This window comes from Budorcas taxicolor, chromosome 10 (genome assembly GCF_023091745.1).
Source record: "Budorcas taxicolor isolate Tak-1 chromosome 10, Takin1.1, whole genome shotgun sequence".
In the NCBI taxonomy this organism is placed as follows: Eukaryota; Metazoa; Chordata; class Mammalia; order Artiodactyla; family Bovidae; genus Budorcas; species Budorcas taxicolor.
In genome coordinates, this window is record NC_068919.1 from 26,439,013 (window position 1) to 26,463,487 (window position 24,475).

At 38.5% G+C, this 24,475-nt stretch overlaps 1 protein-coding gene and 1 pseudogene across 1 annotated transcript; one reads left to right on the forward strand and one right to left on the reverse strand.

Moving 5' to 3' along the window:
• The first annotated feature begins 17,268 nt into the window (after window positions 1-17,268).
• LOC128054782 (olfactory receptor 4F6-like) lies at window positions 17,269-20,371 on the forward strand. Its single transcript, XM_052647348.1, has 2 exons — window positions 17,269-18,209; window positions 20,308-20,371. Exons 1-2 carry the CDS (start codon window positions 17,278-17,280, stop codon window positions 20,369-20,371), a joined length of 996 nt encoding a protein of 331 aa, XP_052503308.1. The 5' UTR covers window positions 17,269-17,277.
• A 2,412-nt stretch (window positions 20,372-22,783) lies between these two features.
• LOC128054005 (olfactory receptor 4F3/4F16/4F29-like) lies at window positions 22,784-23,719 on the reverse strand (annotated as a pseudogene).
• Window positions 23,720-24,475: the final 756 nt, after the last annotated feature.

Here is a 24,475-nt window from a genome sequence, read left to right on the forward strand (position 1 = left end):
AGATGACTACAGTACAGCTGTGAGTAGCTTGGGTTTCTATCAGGACTATTTTTAAATCCAGATTACACTACTCACTTGCTATGTGAGCATGGCAAAGTTACTTAACCTCTCCAACCCTGTTTCCTCATAATATCTCCTTTGTAGGGCATGGTGGGAACTAGTTGGTATGATATGCATAAAGTATACGTAATGCAGTACCTACCATAAGTGGGAGCACAATGCTGTTGCTGCTGCTAAGTCGCTTCAGTCGTGTCTGACACTGTGCAACACCATAGATGGCAGCCTACCAGGCTCCCCTGTCCCTGGGATTCTCCAGGCAAGAACACTGGAGTGGGTTGCCATTTCCTTCTCCAATGCATGAAAGTGAAAAGTGAAAGGGAAGTTGCTCAGTCATGTCCAACTCTTAGCGACCTCATGGACTACAACCTACCAGGCTCCTCCGTCCATGGGATTTTCCAGGAAAGAGTACTGGAGTGGGTTGCCATTGCCTTCTCCGCGGAGCACAATAAGTGGTTGTAAAACATGATGCTGTGAAAGTGCTGCACTCAATATACCAGGAAATTTGGAAACTTAGCAGTGGCCACAGGACTGGAAAAGATAAGCGTCCACTCCAATCCCAAAGAAAGGCAATGTCAAAGAATGTTCAAACTACCACACAATTGCACTCATCTCATGCTAGTGAAGTAATGCTCAAAATTTTCCAAGCCAGGCTTCAACAGTAGGTGAACTGTGAACTTCCAGATGTTTAAGCTGGATTTAGAAAAAGCAGAGGAACCAGAGATCAAATTGCCAACATCCACTGGACATCATAAAAGCAAGAGAGTTCCAGAAAAACATCTACTTCTGTTTTATTGACTATGCCAAAGACTTTGACTGTGTGGATCACAATGAACTGTGGAAAATTCTGAAAGAGATGGGAATACCAGACCACCTGACCGCCTCCTGAGAAATCTGTATGCAGATCAGGAAGCAACAGTTAGAACTGGACATAGAACAACAGCCTGGTTCCAAATAGGAAAAGGAGTATGTCAAGGCTGTGTACTGTCACCCTGCTCATTTAACTTATATGCCAAGTACACCATGAGAAATGCTGGACTGGATTAAGCACAAGCTGGAATCAAGATTGCTGGAAGAAATATCAATATCCTTAGATATGCAGATGACACCAGCCTTATGGAAGAAAGTCAAGAAGAACTAAAGAGCCTCTTGATGAAAGTGAAAGAGGAGAGTAAAAAAGTTGGCTTAAAACTCAACATTCAGAAAACCAAGATCATGGCATCTGTTCCTATCACTTCATGGCAAAATGATGGGGTAACAATGGAAACAGGGACAGACTTTTTTTTTTTTTTTGGCTCCAAAATCACTGCAGATGGTGACTGAAGCCAAGAAATTAAAAGACACTTGCTCCTTGGAAGAAAAGTTATGACCAACCTAGACAGCATACTCAAAAGTAGAGACATTACTTTGCCAACAAAGGTCCATCTAGTCAAAGCTATGGTGTTTCCAGTAGTCACATATAGATGTGAGAGTTGGACTATGAAGAAAGCTGAGCACCGAAGAATTGATGATTTGAACTGTGGTGTTGGAGAAAACTCTTGAGAGTCCCTTGGACAGCAAGGAGATCCAACCAGTCCATCCTAAAGGAAATCAGTCCTGCATATTCATTGGAAGGACTGATGTTGAAGCTGAAACTCCAATACTTTGGCCACCTCATGCGAAGAGTTGACTCATTTGAAAAGACCCTGATGCTGGGAAAGATTGAAGGTGGAGGGGAAAAGGGACAACAGAGGATAAGATGGTAGGATGGCATCACCAACCCAATGGACATGAGTATGAGTAAACTCCAGGAGTTGGTGATGGAGAGGGAGGCCTGGCATGCTTCAGTCCATGAGGTCGCAAAGAGTTGGACACAATTGAGTGACTGAACTGTACTGAATACAATATAAGGACCATCTAGTTCTATGTCCCAATTCTAAGTTCCAAGTATTAAAGTGAAATTCACTCAGTCATGTCTCACTCTTTGCGACCCCAGGGACTATACAATCCATGGAATTCTCCAGGCCAGAATACTGGAGTGGGTAGCCATTCCCTTCTCCATGGGATCTTCCCAGCCCAGGGATTGAACCCAGGTCTCCCGCATTGCAGGCAGATTCTTTACCAGCTAACTTTTCCAAATATTAAAAAAAAAAATCTTTAATTCTAAGTTTGTTAGTGTAAGATAATTAAGTGGAGCCAGGTCAGGTTTTCCTGTCTATACTGGTCTCCTGTAGCTTGAAAGGTTCTACGAGGAATATTTCCCAAGAACTCCTAAGTGGAAACAAAGGGCTTGTTTTGTAAGTTTATGCTCTGAGACATATTGTCAGACTGTACCATTTCCCCAACATTCCTCTCCCTACAGCCAAAATTATGAATAAATTCTCATAAAAACTATTTTAAAGCCTTTTCTGACCACGTCAGATAACACTGGTTTATTTGCTTCTGTATGGGGGAGGGGACGCTTCTTGGAATTTTTCTAAGGTTGTGCTCAATCATATAAAAATTCACATAAATTTGCTTAGAAGGAAGAAGCAAACTCACAAATATGTGTCCCTCAGGAAATAAGAATTTTGCTGCAAAACTACCATCTTTTTCAACATTCACTTGACAGCATTTAGCCATAGCTGTTGGCAACCCTGTACAAGTGGAAAATACAAAGACAGATGTGCATGTCAAGCAATGTTATGGATGCAGATGGCGACTCAAATGAACATAATCCTAGATCTCTGAATTCCTGTTCTACCATCCCTTCTTATTTATATGTTTATTGACCATCCTGTGTTATTTGTTTAGAAAGACAATGCCTATCTAACATTTTACATAAATCTATTAGGCCCAGTAAGATGACTGTTACAGACTTAGAAATACCTGAGTAAAGTGGAAGGAGTAAACCATGGCGATGGTAATCAGAGAAGACAAAGTGGGAAATAGGGCACTGAAGAGTTTTTATGACTAGTAAAAATTATGATACATGAAGATAGAGTTTGAACAATCATTTCAAGCAGATACTACACTATGAGAAATGACAAGTTCAAGGTGCTCTGGGATAACGGTGAAGAATGCAAGTTGTCTGGTGACGGAAATTAAGAGAACAGTGGAAAATAAGAAAGCTGAGACTAGTTTTACCTGACCTTAAGTTTGAACTTAAGATGGTGCAGTATAGTTAATGGAGATGAGCAAAGACTTAGAACCAAGGAATTAATGATGAGACCAGAGCTCAAAAAAAAAAAAAAAATGTATTGATTTGTTGTATGACAGATAAACTGGAATGAAGGGACAAAAAAAGAGAAGCCCAATGAAGAGGCTGCTGTAATAAAGCAGATCTGACTTGATAACATTTTAATCACATCACCAAAATCATCTCTAAATTTACAACATAGAAAACTTTGCCCTCTGATTTTCATACTACTTAAATAACCCTCACCTACCTGTTTTGCCAAAGGAAACAAGAGATCTGCTAAAGATTCAGATATCGCCATCCAAAAATCAACCAGATCCTACTCAGGATCATTATAGACACAAATACTTCTGTGTATAAAATGATGTGACAGTAAGAGTGGAAGCTAATTACAGCCCCAGAGGACAGTGACCAAGTGATGCTACTGAAACTGAAATCACTTGGCCTGGGAAGTTATCACCTATGATGTTTTTCCTAATATAGTTCAACCATAGAAATTGTTAATGAGAGGAAATAAGAGGTTTATCATTTTCTTATGACAACGAGAATTTCTGCCATACTCTAGAACTATTTTGAATCTTTATTTTATGGTGACTGAATATGCATTGCACAGCAAAATTTAAAGTGATCTTTCCCACTTTTAATTATTTTTTGATAATTTCAGTAGTACATACTTAAGAAAGTGAAAAACAGAGAAAAATATTTTTAAAGACTTGAGAACAAAATTTTTGAGCATTCTCCTAAAAAGTAACATTTTAAAATATGAAAATAAAGTGACTTTGTAAACCAGTCCTTTTGCATATTATTTTATTGAGTCCTCAGAACAGCACTGCAGCGTAAGGTTTTCATAGCATGATTTCAATCTATGTATTAAGCCAAATTATACAGTCAATAAAGCTTAGCTTCATCTTTAAAACCATAACCAAAATATTCTTTCTTGTTCTTCTCTACAGCATACCTCCTTCACCAGAATAAAGAAACAATGACGCACATTGTTTTATAAAGCAAAATCAAATTATCAGGCAAAAGCAATAACTATAACAAAGATAATTAGCTGCCACACCACTTCTGAAAATAGATACAGGATTCTAGCTTAGGATAGCAAATAATAAGTTTCTTCTCTTCTTTCTAAGCCAAAGGAATTAGCATCTAACCAAACTCTACTTCACTCAATACAACCCTTCTCTCTTGTGCACACAAGAACTACTCCAGCTTTTCCATCTCTGTTCACCACCACCCATGTTTCCCTCTTTACTGCATCCCCATGGCTTTCACCATGTGCTACAGCTGCTGTCTTACTAAAAGTTTTGATATGACTTTCCTTTCTGCTACTTCTATTTTTCTGAAAACCTTTACAGTAAAATTCCTCAAAAGAGTTGTCTCTGCTCTCTTTGTCTAATTCTTCTTTTGCACTCTCTCAAATAATCCATTTCAATGAAAAATTTCCCTTAACACTTGTTTTTCTGCTATCTCATTATTTCCATATTTAAATCTAATGATTTACTCTTAGTCCCATTTTTAAACCCAGGTATTTATTCCAATCTTCATATTTTCTTCATTTGATTTTCCAGGCACTACACAATCCTGGTTTTTCTTCTATGTGCCCAATAGCTTCTTCTTCGTCTTATTATTATTCATATTCTCTCTGAACTCTTAATGTTAGAGGATATCAGGGCTCATGTCTTTAACTTCGTGTCTTTTCTATCTATATTCATGTTCTAGGTTATCTCACCTAGTATCACATCTTTAAATAACATTTACGTGTCAGTCTCTTGCTCAGATTTCTACCAGGTAAATGAGACTTGTTTACTCAGATGCCTACTTTACATTTTCACTTGCACATACTATAAACTATTAGATGCAAAGAGTACTAAATTCAGCTTCTGCTCTTATCTACCCCTTCATCTTAAATGATGACAAATTCATCCTTGCAGTTGCTTGTTAAAAAACTTGGAATCATTTCTCTTACATCCACTATTCCTTCAATTAAAAAATCCTATTTGTTAATCCTCCAAAGGGACTTCCCTAGTAGCTCACTAGCAAAGAATCCACCTGCCAATGCAGGAGATATGGGTTCGACTCCAGGGTGGGGAAGATCCCCTGGAGAAGGAAATGACAACCCTCTCCACTATTCTTGCCTAAGAAATCCCTTGGACAGAGGACTATGATGGGCTACAGTCCATGGGGTCACAAATGAGTTGGACATGACTTAGTGACTAAACACCGACCCTTCAAAATCCCACCACTAGCATCTTAGCATCTGTACTGCTACCCACGCCACCATCTCTCTCTTCCCTTAAATTCCCTAATAGACTCCAAACTTATCACTGCTGACACCACTGCACCACCCTTCCCTAAGCTATTCTCAGCAGGACAACCAGACATAAAAATAATTGTCAATATAAGTGATATCATATCACCTCTCTTCTCAGAACCCTCCAGAGGCCCTCCTTCCTTACGGCAAAAGCCAAATTCTTTACAGTGGTCTACAGAATCCCCCTAAATTTGCTTCCCTTTGCCTCCTTGAATAGTTCAATATTCTCCCACTTTTTAATACTAACAAAGACATCTTGATCTTTCCTAAGAACACCAGCCTTTTACTGGCTATATTTCTGATGGGGTGGGTGCCTTTCCCTATGATATCTGCACTACTAACTCACTCATCTGTATCAAGCCTTTGCTCAATAACACCTCCCAATGATCCCTACCTAATCCACCCTTCTATGAAATGCAAGTCCCTCCCCTCAGTCTGATGTCTCAGATCCATCTTAACCTACTCTATTATATTACTATTGTACTTATTTCTTCTCAACTTACTACAAAACTTGTTTGTTTTGCTTATTACTTATTGTCTGGAGAGCTCCACTAGAATATAAGCTTCACAATGAAACAAATTGTTCCATTATTTACTGATTCATCCCAAAAGCCTACAATAATACCTACCATTTAGTAGTCACAAGATGTGTGCTTCATGAGTAACAAATTGAGAGAAAAAGAGAGAAAGAATGGAAGAGGGAGAGGAAGGAGGTGAGAATCAAAGAATCACTCCTGGGTTTCTTATTTTTAAGACTTAATAAATGATAGTGGAGGGAATGGTCTTCAGTGATGATAATGAATACTGTTTTGAATCTGTTCAGTCAAACGACATATAAGCATCCAAGAGAAAATGTCCAAAGACATGTTACATGTGGGTCTGAGAGACAAGGACTATATTTTACATAATAATGTAGTATAAATTGCTACAAACCAGAAAGGAAATGATTATTCACTGAATGGTGCTTAAAAAATTAATAAGAAAATCTGAAAAATTTAGGTCCTCTTCTATTATACTTCAGGTGGATAAATATTTCAGAAATACATGTTCATAAATATTCATTAGGTATTGGAATGGAAAAGGACTTCCTGAGAATAAAACTATGAAGTCACAATTTAAAAGCTCAATAGAGTTAGAATCATGAAAAGTACAACTTTAATGTTGCAGAATATAATAAGCAAAATTAAAAAGAAAATAGCAAATTAGGGGAAGCATTTTGAACACAAATATGATATAGAAGTTAATGTCTTTAACATGTGTGAGGGACTGGTAAATCAATATTTTAGAACTAGTATTTTACCTGTGAGGATGGGGAGGAAGAACACCACAGCCATGGTTATTAACTTCTATTTCAAATAAGAAAAGTCATATGTGAAAACTTTTTGGCTGCCCTTAATCACTTCTGTGCTTCCACTGATGGCTCTCCCTGACATCCCGCATTTGGGAAATGCTCCTCCTCAAATTCACATAGTTCTCTGAAGCTTGTGAACCAGATAACCTTGGCCCTGCAGCTAGGGTGGGCATGTGTCCAGACCTAGCCCATGAGTGCCCTGGCATAGAGCTAAAACAATGACAATTAAGATTCTCTCACTGTGTTTCATTATAGATTCTAGGAATGAAAAATTTTCCCTTTTCTACAGGGTTGCTCTGCTAGAATGACTTAAACTTTGAGTTATTTGCAGCCTCTCCTTTCTCTCCACATCATGCACACAAAAAAAGGCCATGTGCAGAAGAAAATAAGATCAATGTAAAGAGACAAATGGGTTTCCCAGGTGGCGCTAATGGTAAGGAACCCACCTATCAATATAGGAGACATAGGACATGCAGCTTCATTCCCTAGGTCAGGAAGATCCCCTGGAGGAGGCAATGCAACCCACTGCAGTATTCTTGCCTGGAGAATCCATGGACAGAGGAGGATGGCAGGTTACATCCATATAGCCGCAAAGAGTAAGACACGACTGAAGCGAGTTAGCACGCTCGCAAAGAGATAGTCAATAGAAAAGGAAGAGAGGGGGAAAAAAGGGGGAGAAAGGAACAAGAGAAATGGAGTAAATGACAGCAAAATCTAAAAGTGTGCAAGTAAGTGACTCCCTGGAGTCCCTGAGGCTGGCTCCACTACTGGACATCCCAATAAGCTGAGTCAATAAGCTCCTTTTTAAATATATTTTAAAAATTTTAATTGTGCCTAAAAAACATAAAATTTACCACCTCAGCCATTTTTAAGAATGCAGTTCAATATATCAAGTATATTCATATATATATATATATATATACATAAAAGATTTTTAAATCTTTTCCTCATAAATCTGAAACTCTACATTTATTTTTTTCTAGGTTATTTTAAGTTTGCTTTTATTGAATTCTGATGCATGTAATTCAAAGAGTTCAGATCACAACATTTGAAAAGGTACAAGTATAAGAATAAAAAAGTTTTAATAATATTTTATCTTTTTTAATTTATAAAGATTTTATTAAATGATTGAATTCAGTCTTTTTATTTTAAAGTCTATTTTGTCTTATATAAGTATTGCTACTCCAGCTTTCTTTTGATTTCCATTCTCATGGAATATATTTTTCCACTCCCTCAATTTTTGTCTGTATTTGTCCCTAGGTCTGAAATGGGTCTCCAGTAGACAGCAGAGATACGGGTCTTCTTTTTGTACCCATTCAGTCAGTCTGTCTTGGTTGGAGCATTTAATCCATTTACATTTAAGGTGATTATCAATATGTATGTTTCTTATACCATTTTCTTAATTATTTTAGGTTTGTTTTTGGAGGACTTTTTCTTCTCTTGTGTTTCCCACCTAGAGAAGTTCCTTTAGCATTTGTTGTAAAGCTGGCAAAGCTTTTTCTGATCTCTTTTTCTTCCCTTTTGTGACTAACCCATACCTTCCTCTGCTGGTGTGTTCAGGATTCTGGGTGACAATTCCCTTGATTAAAGGAATTCATATTGGCAGTCCAAAGTCTCTGCAGCATTATTTGGTCAAGACTCTCCTGTGTGCTAATTAGTCATATCTTTCATAATAATAGCATTTTACAGCTATTTGTACATGAAGCAATGCTAGTTTTAACCAAGGAAAGTTGAAGGTGGTTAACTCTTTGGTAACGGAGTTAGGTCTTGTTAGGTCTTTATATGAGTAGGTTGGTGACAAATATAGAAATAGCTTGAGGATACTGGTGTACAATGTTGAAGTCCCCAAAGGCCAGTATTGAAAAGACATTTTTGGTGACAGGATCATTTTGTAAAGAAATCAATTAATTGCTACCTTGTACAAGCAGCTTCAGTTGAGCTTAATGAGCAAGAATAAATACAAATGAGAGGAAAGAGCATATGCAGTCAGAAACTGAAATTACTTTTTTTTTTCTTTTTATTCATTGTTATCCAAGACTGAGATTCAAGAAAGGGAATTAGAAAAGGCAGGAGGCAGTTTTGTAAGTGGGAATAGAATTTAACTCAGTGTAATGCTGGGCTTTATTTCTTAATGTGGACACTGAGCAGCTTTGTTTTCTCTGTTAATGAGGGTGCACCATGAGCAGAGTCTCCTCTATGGGAAACAAAGAGTTCATGTGGATGAGGAGAGCTGCAGTCTGGGAACTCAACCAGGATCTCTGAGATGCAGGTATTACACAGATTTGCCTTTTTCTACAACAGTTATTTCAATAACCACAATGAATTTATGAATGTGTTTGAAACAGCTTAAGAAACTCAAATGCTTGTAAATACTTAAGGACAAAGCTTCCATCTCTCTCACTGCCTAGGATGCTAAGAGTAAAACACAAGGTATCCAGAAAGAGAGTAAGGTATGTTAAATAATCAGAAAGTCATGAGAATAGTATTGAGGAAGCTAGGGAACTAATACTAGTTCCACAACTTACTGTTCTAAACTATGGCTTTCTCCTTTGTGGTCTCAATTTCCTTCACTGTGAAAAGGAGTTGATAGTAACTTTTATGGTTTTGTGAATATCAAACAAGATAGTGTCTATAAAGATGTGATTGTTATATCTTACCCATGGTAGCTACTGTTTTTACTTTATTTCAGCTTGTTATCATTATTTTTGTAGCTAGCTTATTAAACAATGCCTCAGACTTGGAGATATTATCTGATCACGTCTCAGTAATTTTTTAAGAGACAAATATGGCTTCCCTGGTAGCTCAGACAGTAAAGCGTCTGCCTACAATGCGGGAGACCTGGGTTCGATCCCTAGGTCGGGAAGATACCCTAGAGAAAGAAATGGCAACCCATTCCAGTATTCATGCCTGGAAAATCCCATGGACCAAAGAGCCTGCTGGGCTACAGTCCATTGGGTCACAAACAGTCGGACACGACAGAGCAACTTCACTTCGCATCACTTCATGAATTTATATATCAAAATAAATTATATCCAATCTTAAACTGCATCACAGATGTTGATTTCTTTCTGAAGACAGCCCTGATCACTCCAACTCATGGGTATCTTTTATGCTTCAAAAATTCTATGTTCATGCTATTTATTTGATATTTTTTATGTAAGAATTTTTATTGCTTATATTTTTAGTATGTGAAAATATGTAAATGCCTTAAGGGTTCAGTTCAGTTCAGTCGCTCAGTCGTGTCCGACTATTTGCGACCCCATGAATCGCAGCATGCCAGGCCTCCCTGTTCATCACCAACTCATTGAGTTCACTCAAACTCACATCCATCGAGTCAGTGATGCCATCCAGCCATTTCATCCTCTGTCATCCCCTTCTCCTCCTGCCCTCAATCCCTCCCAGCATCAGGGTCTTTTCCAATGAGTCAACTCTTTGCATGAGGTGGCCAAAATATTGGAGTTTCAGCTTCAGCATCAGTCCTTCCAAAGAACACCCAGGACTGATCTCTTTTAGAATGGACTGGTTGGATCTCTTTGCAGTTCAAGGGACTCTCAAGAGTCTTCTCCAACACCACAGTTCAAAAGCATCAATTCTTCAGCGCTCAGCTTTCTTCACAGTCAAACTCTCACATCCATACATAACCACTGGATAACCTACAGTCTTAACTAAATGGACCTTTGTTGGCAAAGTAATATATCTGCTTTTGAATATGCTATCTAGGTTGGTCATAACTTTTCTTCCAAGGAGTAAGCGTCTTTTAATTTCATGACTGCAATCACCATCTGCAGTGATTTTGGAGCCCAAAAAGATAAAGTCTGCCATTGTTTCCACTGTTTCCCCATCTATTTCCCATGAAGTGATGGGACCAGATGCCATTATCTTAGTTTTCTGAATGTTGAGCTTTCAGCCAACTTTTTCACTCTCCTCTTTCACTTTCATCAAGAGGCTTTTTACTTCCTCTTCACTTTCTGCCATAAAGGTGGTGTCATCTGCATATCTGAGGTTATTGATATTTCTCCCAGCAATCTTGATTCCAGCTTGTGCTTCCTCCAGCCCAGCGTTTCTCATGATGTACTCTGCATAGAAGTTAAATAAGCAGGGTGACAATATACAGCCTCGACATACTCCTTTTCCTATTTGGAACCAGTCTGTTGTTCTATGTCCAGTTCTAACTGTTGCTTCCTGACCTGCATATAGGTTTCTCAAGAGGCAGGTTAGGTGGTCTGGTATTCCCATCTCTTTTAGAATTTCCCTAAGTTTATTGTGATCCACACAGTCAAAGGCTTTGGCGTAGTCAATAAAGCAGAAATAGATGTTTTTCTGCAACTCTCTTGCTTTTTCCATGATCCAGCAGATGTTGGCAATTTGATCTCTGGTTCCTCTGCCTTTTCTAAAACCAGCTTGAACATCTGGAAGTTCACGGTTCATGTACTGCTGAAGCCTGGCTTGGAGAATTTTGAGCATGACTTTACTAGCATGTGAGATGAGTGCAACTGTGCAGTAGTTTGAGCATTCTTTGGCACTGCCTTTCTTTGGGATTGGAGTGAAAACTGACCTTTTCCAGTCCTGTGGCCACTGCTGAGTTTTCCAAATTTGTTGGCATCTTGAGTGTAGCACTTTCACAACATCGTCTTTCAGGATTTGAAATAGCGCTACTGGAATTCCATCACCTCCACTAGCTTTGTTCATAGTGATGCTTTCTAAGGCCCACTTGACTTCACATTCCAAGACGTCTGGCTCTAGGTGAGTGATCACACCATCATGATTATCTCAGTCGTGAAGATCTTTTTTGTACAGTTCTGTGTATTCTTGCCTCGTCTTCTTAATATCTTCTGCTTCTGTTAGGTCCATACTATTTCTGTCCTTTATTGAGTCCATCTTTGCATGAAATGTTCCCTTGGTATCTCTAATTTTCTTGAAGAGATCTCTAGTCTTTCCCATTCTGTTGTTTTCCTCTATTTCTTTGCGTTGATCGCTGAGGAAGGCTTTCTTATCTCTCCTTGCTATTCTTTGGAACTCTGCATTCAGATGCTTATATCTTTTCTTTTCTCCTTTGCTTTTCACTTCTTTTCTTTGCATAGCTATTTGTAAGGCCTCTTCAGACAGCCAATTTGCCTTTTGGCATTTTTTTCCATGGGGATGGTCTTGATCCCTGTGTCCTGTACAATGTCATGAACCTCTGTCCATAGTTCATCAAGTACTCTGTCTATCAGATCTAGGCCCTTAAATCTATTTCTCACTTCCACTGTATAATCATAAAGGATTTGATTTAGGTCATACCTGAATGGTCTTGTGGTTTCCCCCACTGTCTTCAATTTAAGTCTGAATTTGGCAATAAGGAGTTTTGATCTGAGCCACAGTCAGCTCCCGGTCTTGTTTTTGCTGACTGTATAGAGCTTCTCCATCTTTGGCTGCAAAGAATATAATAATTGATGGAATTCATAATGTCCTGGAACAATGTCTTGTGCTTTGTATTTATCTAGAAAATGCTTATTGATTGATTACAGATATTTATGATAAAGGGCAAAATAAATGACATAGAAAATTTACAATAATATGCTAAACAATCATATAAGAGTGACAAAAGTAACTAGAGAAGAGGAAGACTAATTTAATACAAAGGGATGGCTTTTTGTGGGATATGGGATTTATAATCAACTGCAGATGAGGGAAAAGAGGTGAATATGGTAGGACTCAGCACAGAGAATACCATCGTTACAGTCAGGTTCATTACGTACTAGACTGGCATTGTGCTATAAGGTCATAGAAATGTTAGACTTGAAAGGATGCTTTAGCATCACCCGTTCAGTTCCTTTATTTTCTAGATGGTGAAACTGAGTTCAAGGAGTTATTGTTGCTAAAACTTATAAAACTGAGTGCTTAAGATCTGTGCATTTTATTGTGTGTAAATTATGCTTCAATTTAGAAAAACAGATTGACAGGGAGGCCTGGCATGCTTCATCCCATGGGGTTTCAGTCAGACACAACTGAGTGACTGAACTGAACTGAACTGATAGTTATTCAATTTCCCCATGCAATATTGTTGCCCAATAATTATACTGGGTTTTTCAAGAGATCCTGATGAACAATGCTGCATTGTAATAACTGCCTTTTATATTGCAACTGTTTGTAATTTTATGAAATCTTCATAAATATGATGAGTAGCAACAACAAAGTTATGAAACGCTTTTTAAAAAGTGAGTTGAATGTGGAAGGGATGAGAGAAAGGACTTACTCCAACTTCCAATGAACTTAGGGCTAAGAATTGATCACAACTCTTCTGTTTTCAAATGCAGTGCTCTTTCTGACATCCCAAGAACCATTAAGTGAACATGGAATGGAAAATGATTTACTAATATCACATAGAATTTTGTTTGCTACATTGCATCAGCTCATCCATGTTTAGAGTCTGCCTCACAGATCTCCTTCTGGCTTGTCCCAACTCTGCTATTTGCTCTCATAGTGCAAGCTTTGTGATCATTCACACTCCCTGAGCTGAGCTACAAAAGCTAGATCATTTCATTAGGGCTTGAGGAAAAGGTGACTATGACTTGATAAAACTGCAACAGTCAGGCTAAACATAAGAGAGTATTAATGAAACTTATAGCATTGCATATAGGAGATAATCACGGGGTAAGGAAAATGAAGGTCTCAGAATTGTCAGGTTTGGGGAAATCCACGGGTCATGGTGGAGAATTCTAACAAAGCATGGTACACTGGAGAAGGCAGTGGCAAACCATTTCAGTATTATTGTCTTGAGAACCCCTATTTGCCTTTGAAAAGGCAAATAGATATGAAACTAGAAGATGAGCCCCCCAGGTCAGTAGGTGTCCAATATGCTACTGGGGAAGAGTGGAGATAAATATCTCCAGAAAGAATGAAGAAGTTGAACCAAAGTAGAGGCTGAACCAAAGTGAAAATGATGGCCAGCTGTGGATATGTCTGGTGATGAAAGTAAAATAGAATGTTGTAAAGAATAATACTGCATAGGAAACTGGAATGTTAGGTCTATGAATCAAGGTAAATTGGAAGTGGTCACAGGATGGCAAGAGTGAACATTGACATTTTAGGAATTAGTGAATTAAAATGGATGAGAATGGGTGAATTTAATTCAGATGACCATTATATCTACTACTGTGGGCAAGAATCCCTTAGAAGAAATGGAGTAGCCATCATAGTCAACAAAAAGATTCTGAAAGGCAGTACTTTGGTGCAAACTCAAAAATGACAGAATGATCTCAGTTCCTTTCCACCACAAACCATTCAATATCAGAGTAATCCAAGTCTGCCCCAACCACTGATGCCGAAGAAGCTGAAGTGGAATGGTTCTAAAAAGACCTGCAAGACCTGCTAGAACTAACACCAAAAAAGATATTCTTTTCATAATAGGGGATTCAAATGCAAAAGTAGGAAGTCTAGAGATAACTGGAGTAACAGACAAGTTTGACCTTGGAGTACAAAATGAAGCAGAGCAAAGGCTAACAGAGTTTTGCCAAGAGAATACACCAGTCATAGCAAACACCCTCTTCCAGCAATACAAGAGATGATTCTACACATGGACATCACCAGATGGTGAATATTGAAATCAGACTGATTGTATACTTTGCAGCCAAAGATGGAGAAGCTTGATGCAGTGAGAAAAACCAAGACCTGGAGCTGACTTGGGCTCAGATCATGAACTCCTTAGTGCAAAATTCAGACTTAAATTGAAGAAAGTAAGGAAAACCACTAGGCCATTCAAGTATGACTGAAATCAATTCCCTTATGACTATACAGTGGGAGTGACAAAGAGATTTAAGAAATTAGATCTGATAGAGTGCCTGAAGAACTATGGACAGAGGTTCACAACACTGCACAGGAGGTAGTGACCAAAACCATCACAAAGAAGGCAAAATGGTTGTCTGAGGAATCCTTACAAAAAGCTGAGAAAAGAAGACAAGCAAAAGGCAAAGGAAAAGGGAAAGATACAGAATTCTGAATGAATGCAGAGTTCCAAAGAATAGCAAAGAGAGATAAGAAAGCCTTCTTAAGTGAACAAATGCAAAGAAAGAGAGGAAAACAACAGAATGGGAAAGGCTAGAAATCTCTTCAAAAAAATTAGAGATTCCCAGCGAACATTTCATGCAAAGATGGGCTCGATAAAGGACAGAAATGGCAAGGACTTAACAGAAGCAGATGATATTAAGAGGTGGCAAGAGTACACAGAAGGACTGTATGAAAAAGGTCTTTATGATCCAGATAAGCATGATGGTGTGGCCACTCACCTAGAGCCAGAGTGTGAAGTGTGAAGTCAAGTGGGCATTAGGAAGCATTACTCTGAACAAAGCTAGCAGGAAGTGATGGAATTTCAGCTGAACTACTACAAATCCTAAAAGATTATGTTATTAAAGTGCTGCATTTGATATACCATCAAATTTGGAAAACTCAGCAATGGCCACAGGACTGGAAAGGTTGGTCTTCATTCCAATCCCAAAGAAGGGCAATGCCAAAGAATGTTCAAACTATTGCACAAATGCAGTCATTTCATATGCTAGCAAGGTAATACTCAAAATCCTTCAAGCAAGGCTTCAACAATATGTGCACTGAGAACTTCCAGATGCACAAGCTGGATTTAAAAACGGTAGAGGAACCAGAGCTCAAATTGTCAACGTCCACTGGATAATAGTAAAAGCAACAGAACTCTAGAAAAACATCTACTTTCACTTCGTTGACTATGTTAAAGCCTTTGTACAGATCATAATAAACTGGAAAATTCTTAAAGAGCTGGAATACCAGACCACCTTACCTGCCTCCTGAAAACTCTGTATGCAGGTCAAAGAAGCAACAGTTAGAACTGGACATGGAGCAATGAACTCGTTCAAAATTGGGAAAGGAATACATCAAGTCTGTATATTGTCACCCTGCTTATTTAATGTATATGCATATATACATGTATGCATATGTATATGTATATATTTAATGTATATGTATATATGTAATGTATATCATATGAAATGCCAAGCTGGAGGACTCACAAGCTGGATTAAGACTTCCCAGAGAAATATCAATAACTTCAGATATGCAGATGACACTACCCTAATGACAGAAAGTGAATAAGAACTGAAGGAAAGTGAAATAGGAGAGTGAAAAAACTGGCTTAAACTCAACATTCAAAAAACTAAGATCATGGCATCCATTCCCATCAAGTCATGCAAATAGATGGGGGGGGATGGAAACAGTGGAAGATTATATTTTCTTGGGCTCCAAAATCACTGCAGACTGTGACTGCAGCCATAAAATTAAAAGATGCTTGCTCCTTGGAAGAAGTAGGAGTGTTAGTCACTCATTCATGTCCAACTCTGCAACCCCACATACTGTAGTCCACCAGGCTCCTCTGTCTATGGGATTCTCCAGGAAAACATACTGGAGTGGATTGTCATTCCCTTCTCCAGAGGATTTTCCCAACCCAAGGATCGAACCCTGGTCTCCTGCACTGCAGGCAGATTCCTTTACTGTCTAAGCTACAGGTAAGATCCTTGGTAGAAAAGTTATGACAAACCTAGACAGTGTATTAAAAACCAGAGACATCTCTTTGCCCACAAAGATCTGTATAGTCAAAGCTATGGTTTTTTCAAGTCATGTGTGGATGTGAGAATTGGATCATAAAGAAGGTTGAGCACCGAAGAATTGATCCTTTCAAATTTTGGTGTTGGAGAAGACTCTTGAGAGTTCCTTGGACAGCAAGAAGCTCAAACCAGTCAATCCTAAAGGAAATCAACCCTGAATATTCATTTAAAGGACTGATGCTAAAGCTGAAACTCCAATACTTTGGCCACCTGGTGCAAAGAGTCGACTCATTGGAAAAGACCCTGATGCTGGAAAAGATTGAGGGCAGGAGGGAAAGTGGACGACAGAGAATGAGATGGTTGGATGATATCATAGACTCAATGGATATGAATTTGAGCAAACTCCAAGAGATAGTGAAGGACAGGGAAGGTAGGCGTCCTGCAGTCCATGAGGTCACAAGGAGTTCGACACAACTTAGCCACTGAACAACAAACAACAATGGGCATGAGAAACAGACTGTGAGAGCAAAATCAATAAGTTCATTTCTATTTCCTCTCTTTCCCCCCCTCCTAGTATTCCAGGGCACTCCTATCCTTCCTCTCACAACCCTTTTGATTCAGCAGAATATTTTAATTCTTTTCTCAAAACCTAGGGAGGCTGGGGAGTAAGAAGCAGTGCTTTGTGGCAAATAATTACTGCATATTTTCTGCAACTACAGTTTAAGGGGTTATATTATAGGTGTTTTGGTTCTGTGAATTAGGGCAGTATTTTCATGTGATCACTGACTCTCAAATTTGATTTATTTTCTACTCTTTTTCAAGTAAAATTGAGTCACCTCTGTTTGCAGAGACAATGGGTAGAGCCAACCACTCCATGGTGTCTGAGTTTGTGTTCCTGGGACTCTCCAGTTCCTGGGAGATCCAGCTTCTTCTTTTCCTTTTTTTCTCTGTGTTCTACATGGCAAGCCTGATGGGAAACCTCCTCATTGTGTTCTCTGTGAGTGCTGATGCTAGCTTGCACTCCCCCATGTATTTCCTGCTAGCCAACCTCTCCTTTCTTGATGTGGGGTTTTGCTCTACTACTACTCCCAAAATGATTTATGACCTTTTCAGAAAATGCAAAGCCATCTCTTTTGGGGGTTGCCTAACTCAGATCTTCTTTATTCATGCCATTGGGGGCACAGAAATGGTGCTGCTCATTGCCATGGCCTTTGACAGATATGTGGCCATATGCAAGCCTCTCCACTACCTGACCATCATGGACCCACGAATGTGCGTTTTGATTTTGGCTGCTGCCTGGGTCCTTGGCCTCATCCACTCAGTGGTCCAACTGGCTTTTGTCATAGACTTGCCCTTCTGTGGTCCTAATGTACTGGACAGATTTTATTGTGACCTCCCCCGACTCATTAAGCTTGCTTGCATAGAGACCCATAGACTAGAGTTCATGATCACTGCCAACAGTGGACTCATCTCCGTGGGCTCCTTCTTCATATTGATTATTTCCTACATCTTCATTCTGGTCACTGTTTGGAAACACTCCTCAGGTAGTGTATCCAAGGCCCTCTCCACCTTGTCAGCTCACGTCACTGTGGTGGTCTTATTCTTTGGGCCATTAATCTTCTTCTACTCCTGGCCCTTCCCTTCATCACACTTGGACAAGTTCCTTGCTATCTTTGATGCAGTTCTCACTCCTTTTCTGAACCCAGTCATCTACACATTCAGGAACAAGGAGATGAAAGCAGCGATGAAGAAACACTACCATCAGCTTGTGAGTTACAGCAAGATGCCCTAAATACTGTAAAGATAAAGAAATTTAGCTCTACCCACAATGACAACAGAAAAATGTCATCTTAGATTTCTATTAATTTTATGTACTAGGTAATAGTTAAACATTTTTCATGTTGCTATATACCAAATAAATAAGGAGAAAAAGAGCTAACATTGGAGTTTCTGTTTTCCAACTTCTGTTGGATTTTTATATAAATTATTTTATTTAATATTTATGAAAACTCTGGGTCATTTTTACTTTGTTTTTTTAATAATTAAGAAATGCTTGACTCATTCTCTGTATAATTACTATGCAAAATACCTCAAACAAAAGTTGATTATCATCTTAATCCTCCACTTTCAATTTTCTTATCCATCAAAATGTGCCAAGCAGAGAATAACAATAGGTGTTGAAAAGTAATATATTATTCCTCAGAAAGGAAGGAAATATTAATATTTGCAAATGATGAGACCAGCAAGGGATTCATCTCCAAAAGTTATGAATGGTTAATGTGACTCAATATCCAAAACACAAACAACCTAATCAAAAAATGGGTGGAAGATCTTAATAGATGTACAGATGCCAAGAGGCACATGAAAGATGCTCAACTTCACTAATTGTTAGAGAAATGTAGATCAGAACTACAATGAGGTATCACCTCACATGGGTCAGAATGACCATCATCAAAAAATCCACAAACAACAAATGCTGGAGTGGATGTGGAGAAGTGGGGAACCTTCTTGCGCTGTTGGTGGGAATATAAATTGATACAGCCACTATGGAGGTTCCTTAGAAAACTAAAAATAGAACTATCATATGACCCAGCAATCCACTACTGGGCATATACTCAGAAAACCATAATTCAAAAAGACACAAGCATCCCAATGTTCATGCAGCACAATTTACAACAGCCAGGACATGGAAACAGCCTAAATGACCATTGACGAATGGATAAAGAAAATGTGGTACATACATACAATGGAATATTACTCAGCAGTAAAAAGGAATGAAGCTAGATCATTTATAGAGACATGGATGGGTCTATAGTCTGTCATACAGTGTGAAGTAAGAAAGAAAGAGAAAAACAAATATTATATATTAATGTATATATGTGAAATAAAAAAATGATATAGATGAACCTATTTGCTAGGCAGGAATAGAGACAGAGACACAAAGAACAGACGTATGGACACAGGGTAGGGGAGGAAGAGAGGTGGCATGATCTGGGAGATTGGGACTGACATATATGCACTACCATGTGTAAAATAGATGGCTAGTGGGAACCTGTTGTATAACACAGGGAGCTCATCTCGGTGCTCTGTGGTGACATAGATGACATAGTCCCTTCCTGACACAGGGACTGAACACACATCTCCTGCACTGGCAAGTGGATTCTTATCCACACAGTACAAATCTTTTATGAGAGATGATTATATGAATAAAGAGTTTAAATATTGTTAAATCCTACTAATTCTGAATATATCAAGCTATAAAAGAAGTAATATTAAATACAGACAGGGTAGGGAAAAGAATTTTCAAAGCACAGCAAAAAATTTAACATAATCTTAATTGACCAACAGAAGAATAAAAAATATAATTATGATATAGTTATATAATGCAATTCTATGTATGCATTTTAAATTATTTTGTATTACAATATTTAATAATGTAAAAGAATTCTCAAAATATTCTGAAAAAATCAGGTTAACAATGTAGAGAGCATAAAATCACAATTGTGTAAATGTATATTTATGTAGGCATAGAAAAATACTAGAAATAAATATCCCAACACATTACTCATAATTATATCCAGATGGTAATTTTTATGGGTAATTTCTATTTTAATCTCTAATATCCATATAAATCTAACAGAATGAGCATATTTATATTTTATTGACAACTATAATATTTTCTTAAAGAAATAATAAAACAGGTATTTCACATCATAAGTAATTGAAAGAATTACTTAGAATCAAAGATGTACTAATCAATACTTTTTTGACTGTAAATGACATAATCACAACTTAAGCTTATGCAAGAGGATGGATGTACTGGCTTATTTAACAGCTCAGCTAGTAAAACTGAGTGCAAAAGCTGAATGTCCAAGACAGCTAGAATCAAGAACTTGAATACCACCAAACCTAAATACTACATCTTCTTCTCTACCGTATCTTTTTAAAAATTATCCCAGATTCAATTTATAACAGGAGAAAATATGATTGCCAGTAATTTCTACACATCACACTCCAAAAAGGACTTAGGCTTGGTTTCTCTATTCCCAAGTCTAACATCCTGGGAAGAAGCTCAGATTTGAACCTTCGTGGTCAGAGACATACTTGCACCATTCAACTGTGGCTTGGAGACATGTCACTATGACTTGGTTCAGAAGCCCAACCTTTAAACAGTAGTGGTCAGAGAGGTAGGATCTACATGCCTTCTTCTAATCATACCACACAGTTACCACAAGAAAAAGATAACATTTACCAGAAGAAGAAGGTTGCTGATTTGGGCAAAGAACAGAGTAGATGACCACTAAAAACAGGTATTATTTTAGAATAAGAAAGAATGACCTTGAAAAACTTTTACATGGTACAGAAACTCATTCACTATGTAGTTGGGGAATCTCTCTATGGATATAGATAGATCTATAATGGATATAATGGATAATCTATCATGGATATAGACCTGACACAAAGGCATAAAGAGAAAAGACTGAGAGGAGCAGGCATTTCTCTAAACCAACACACAAAAATAGCAAGGAATCGGAGAACCCCAGCTGGAACCACTGAATGTTGTTTAATCCATGGGAGAGAAAAAACAGTTAAACTTCTATTTCAAAAATACCACTTCAGAAAAATTATAGGGAGACTGAGAATACTGTGAGCTAATAAACTGACACTGATATATAGGTATCAGTTTTCTAAATGTTAAAAAAATAAAAGGAGTCAAAGAATGAATAAATGATATAAGGCAAAGGAAATCAAAATAGAAAGCTAGCAAATTATAAAGTGAAATAAATTAGAAGGTAAATAAGGACCACTTAAGACAATAGTAAGACTGATTAACTGGTTAAGGGGTATGGTGTCTATATAAGGATGTATATGGCTCAGTCATTTGCACTACAGGTTTGAGACTGGACCTTGGTTCCTCTTTGTTGAAATGAGTATGAATTGGAATTTCTAATCTATTGATGTAAATCCCTCATTCCTATAAAATAGAATATGATCATATATAAAACACTTCCCAAACTAAAGTTTAGCTTGCTGTGTTGTGCTGTGCTCAGTCGTGTCTGACTCTGCAACTCCATGGACTGTGGTCTACCAGGCTCCTCTGTCCATGGGATTTTTCAGGCAAGAATACTTGAGTGGATTGCCATTTCCCACTCCAGGGGATCTTCATGACCCAGGAATTGACCTTGCGTCTCTTATGTCTTCTGTATTGGCAGGTGAATTCTTTGGAATTCTTTATCACTAGCACTACCTGGCAATATGGCACCCCACTCCATCGCTCTTGCCTGGAAAACCCCATGGGAGGAGGAGCCTGGTGGGCTGCAGTCCACGGGGTCTCGAAGAGTCAGGCACAACTGAGCGACTTCACTTTCACTTTTCACTTTCATGCATTGGAGAAGGAAATGGCAACCCACTCCAGTGTTCTTGCCTGGAGAATCCCAGGGACAGGGGAGCCTGGTGGGCTGCCGTCTATGGGGTCTCACAGAGTCGGACACGACTGAGGCGACTTAGCAGCAGCAGCAGCACTATCTGGAAATCTTACAAGGACTCAAATCATCCAAATGCAACATGAATAATCATGCCAGCAGAAGGAAAAGGAGGAGCATGGCTAGTAACTTATGGAAATAAGAATGCACATGTAAGAGCATAGGGGTTACATAGCCTGGAACATAGTAGGAACAATAATCAAAGGTAAATCTTGTGATGACCAGCCAGCACAGTCAAGATAAAAGTCCTGACCTAAGGATCCTATTTTCCAGTTGTAATGACAGTCATATCCTGGTGTGAAGAAATAGGCATTAAGTATCAAAATCTGATATAATTAATATTTTAATAATTGGAGTAACTGTTCTTGTTCTGATTTCCTGTTCATTAACATTATTATCACTGCTTAACTTCTCTGAAATTTCCCTACAATGAAATAATGAGTCACACTTATGTGGAAGTTCAAACTCCTTGACTGATTTTTTTGTGACAAATTAATAAATGGGCATCTTGATGTATATATTTCGACCTAGTATTAATTTACCTAGTATCAATCGGAATTCCTTTATATAACCCACTCTGACACTGAAGATACTCAGTTTTAAAATCTAGACCATAGTAAATTCATCAGATTGAATTGCAGTGTCTCTTGAGAGACAAACATTTGGCCATCTCCAGAGGAAACTTTTTACCACACCACATGCTTCCTCCAACCATAGGCAGCAACACAATTTCTCAGCTAAGATTTTTATAAGAACCATGTTATTTTAATCTGGGAAACCTAAATGTGTATGTGATACCTGGAAACTCCTGATGTTAAAATAATAGAAATGTAACATTACTTCAAGGTGGTAAGGAAACCTTAGACTTCTTGTCATTTAAGAAATCCTTCTGTAAATAATAAATTGACTGCACACTTTCCTCATTGCCAGTTTCATTTCTTTGTTCCTCAATGTATAGATGACTGAATTTAAAAATGGAGTGAGAACTGCATCAAAAACAGCAAGGAATTTGTCTAGGTGTGACATGGGGTGAGGCCAGATGTAAACAAAGATGCAAGGACCGAAGAACAAAATCACCACCATGACATGAGTTGACAGAGTGGAGAGGGCCTTAGACGAGCTACCTTAAGAGTATTTCCGAACAGTGATGAGGATAAAAATGTAGGAGACGATCAATATGAAGAATGATCCCAGGGATATGAATCCACTGTTGGCTGTGACCATGAACTCCAGCCTGTAGGTATCTGTGCAGGCAAGTTTGATGAACCAAGGAAAGTCACAGTAAAAGCTGTCTAATACATTAGGGCCACAGAACGGCAGTTTTATAACAAAGCCCAGTTGAACGATAGAGTGAATCAAGCCAATTATCCATGCAGCAACCAGGAGCAAAATACACATTTTTCGACTCATAATAGAGAAATAGTGGAGAGGCTTACATATGGCAATGTATCTGTCAAAGGCCATGGCGATAAGCAGCACCATCTCCACCCCAGCAATGACATGGATGAAGAAGATTTGAGTGATGCAGCCACTAAAGGAGATGACTTTACGTTTTTTGAAAAGATCATGAATCATCTTGGGAGAAATGACAGAAGAAACTCCCAGGTCAATAAAGGACAGGTTGGCCAACAGAAAGTACATGGGGGAGTGTAACTGAGGTTTCATCATCACAGTGAGAATGATGAGGGAGTTTCCCATCATGCTTGCCACACAAAAAATGGAGGAGAACACAAAGAGGAGTTGGCTCTCCCAGAAATTGGTCAGTCCCAGGAACACGAACTCTGACACCATAGAGTGATTCACTACATCCATTGCTTTATCAGCTTGAATGTTTCCAGATAAAAGAAAAGAGAAAATAAGTGAAAATAAGAATGCTAATAAAGTTCAACATTATAATAATATATAAGAAACTTCATGCTGTGAAGATTATATATCCCTTCAATTCTTTCTCAGGGCCATATCATCACTAAAAAAGCATTTTACCTGTGTTTACTTAAAGCAATTGAGTCACTTTCACATGCAACATAACCTTTCACCACATCCCCCAGAACTATTCATCTATAAACAAGAGAATGGAACAAATAAGATAATACATGTGCATAGCAAGGCAGGAAAGGTGGTGTTGCTGCTGCTGCTGCTGCTGCTAAGTCACTTCAGTCGCGTCCAACTCTGTGTGACCCCATAGACGGCAGCCCACGAGGCTCCGCTATCCCTGGGATTCTCCTGGCAAGAACACTGGAGTGGGTTGCCATTTCCTTCTCCAATGCATGAAGGTGAAAAGTGAAAGTGAAGTCGCTCAGTCGCGTCCGACTCTTCGCGACCCCACGGACTGCAGCCTACCAGGCTCCTCCATCCATGGGATTTTCCAGGCAAGAGTACTGGAGTAGGGTGCCATCACCTTCTCCAAAAGGGGGTGCAGTGCACCACAAAGAGAAAAAGAAAGAAAAGGTGGACATGGCATTTGCCAGAACACATTTGTTCTGTTTTTTAATTGTTCATAAAACAATTCTTCAACCATTCAAGTTGTCTCATTTCTTAACCTCACCTCATCTCAGGCACAAGATATCT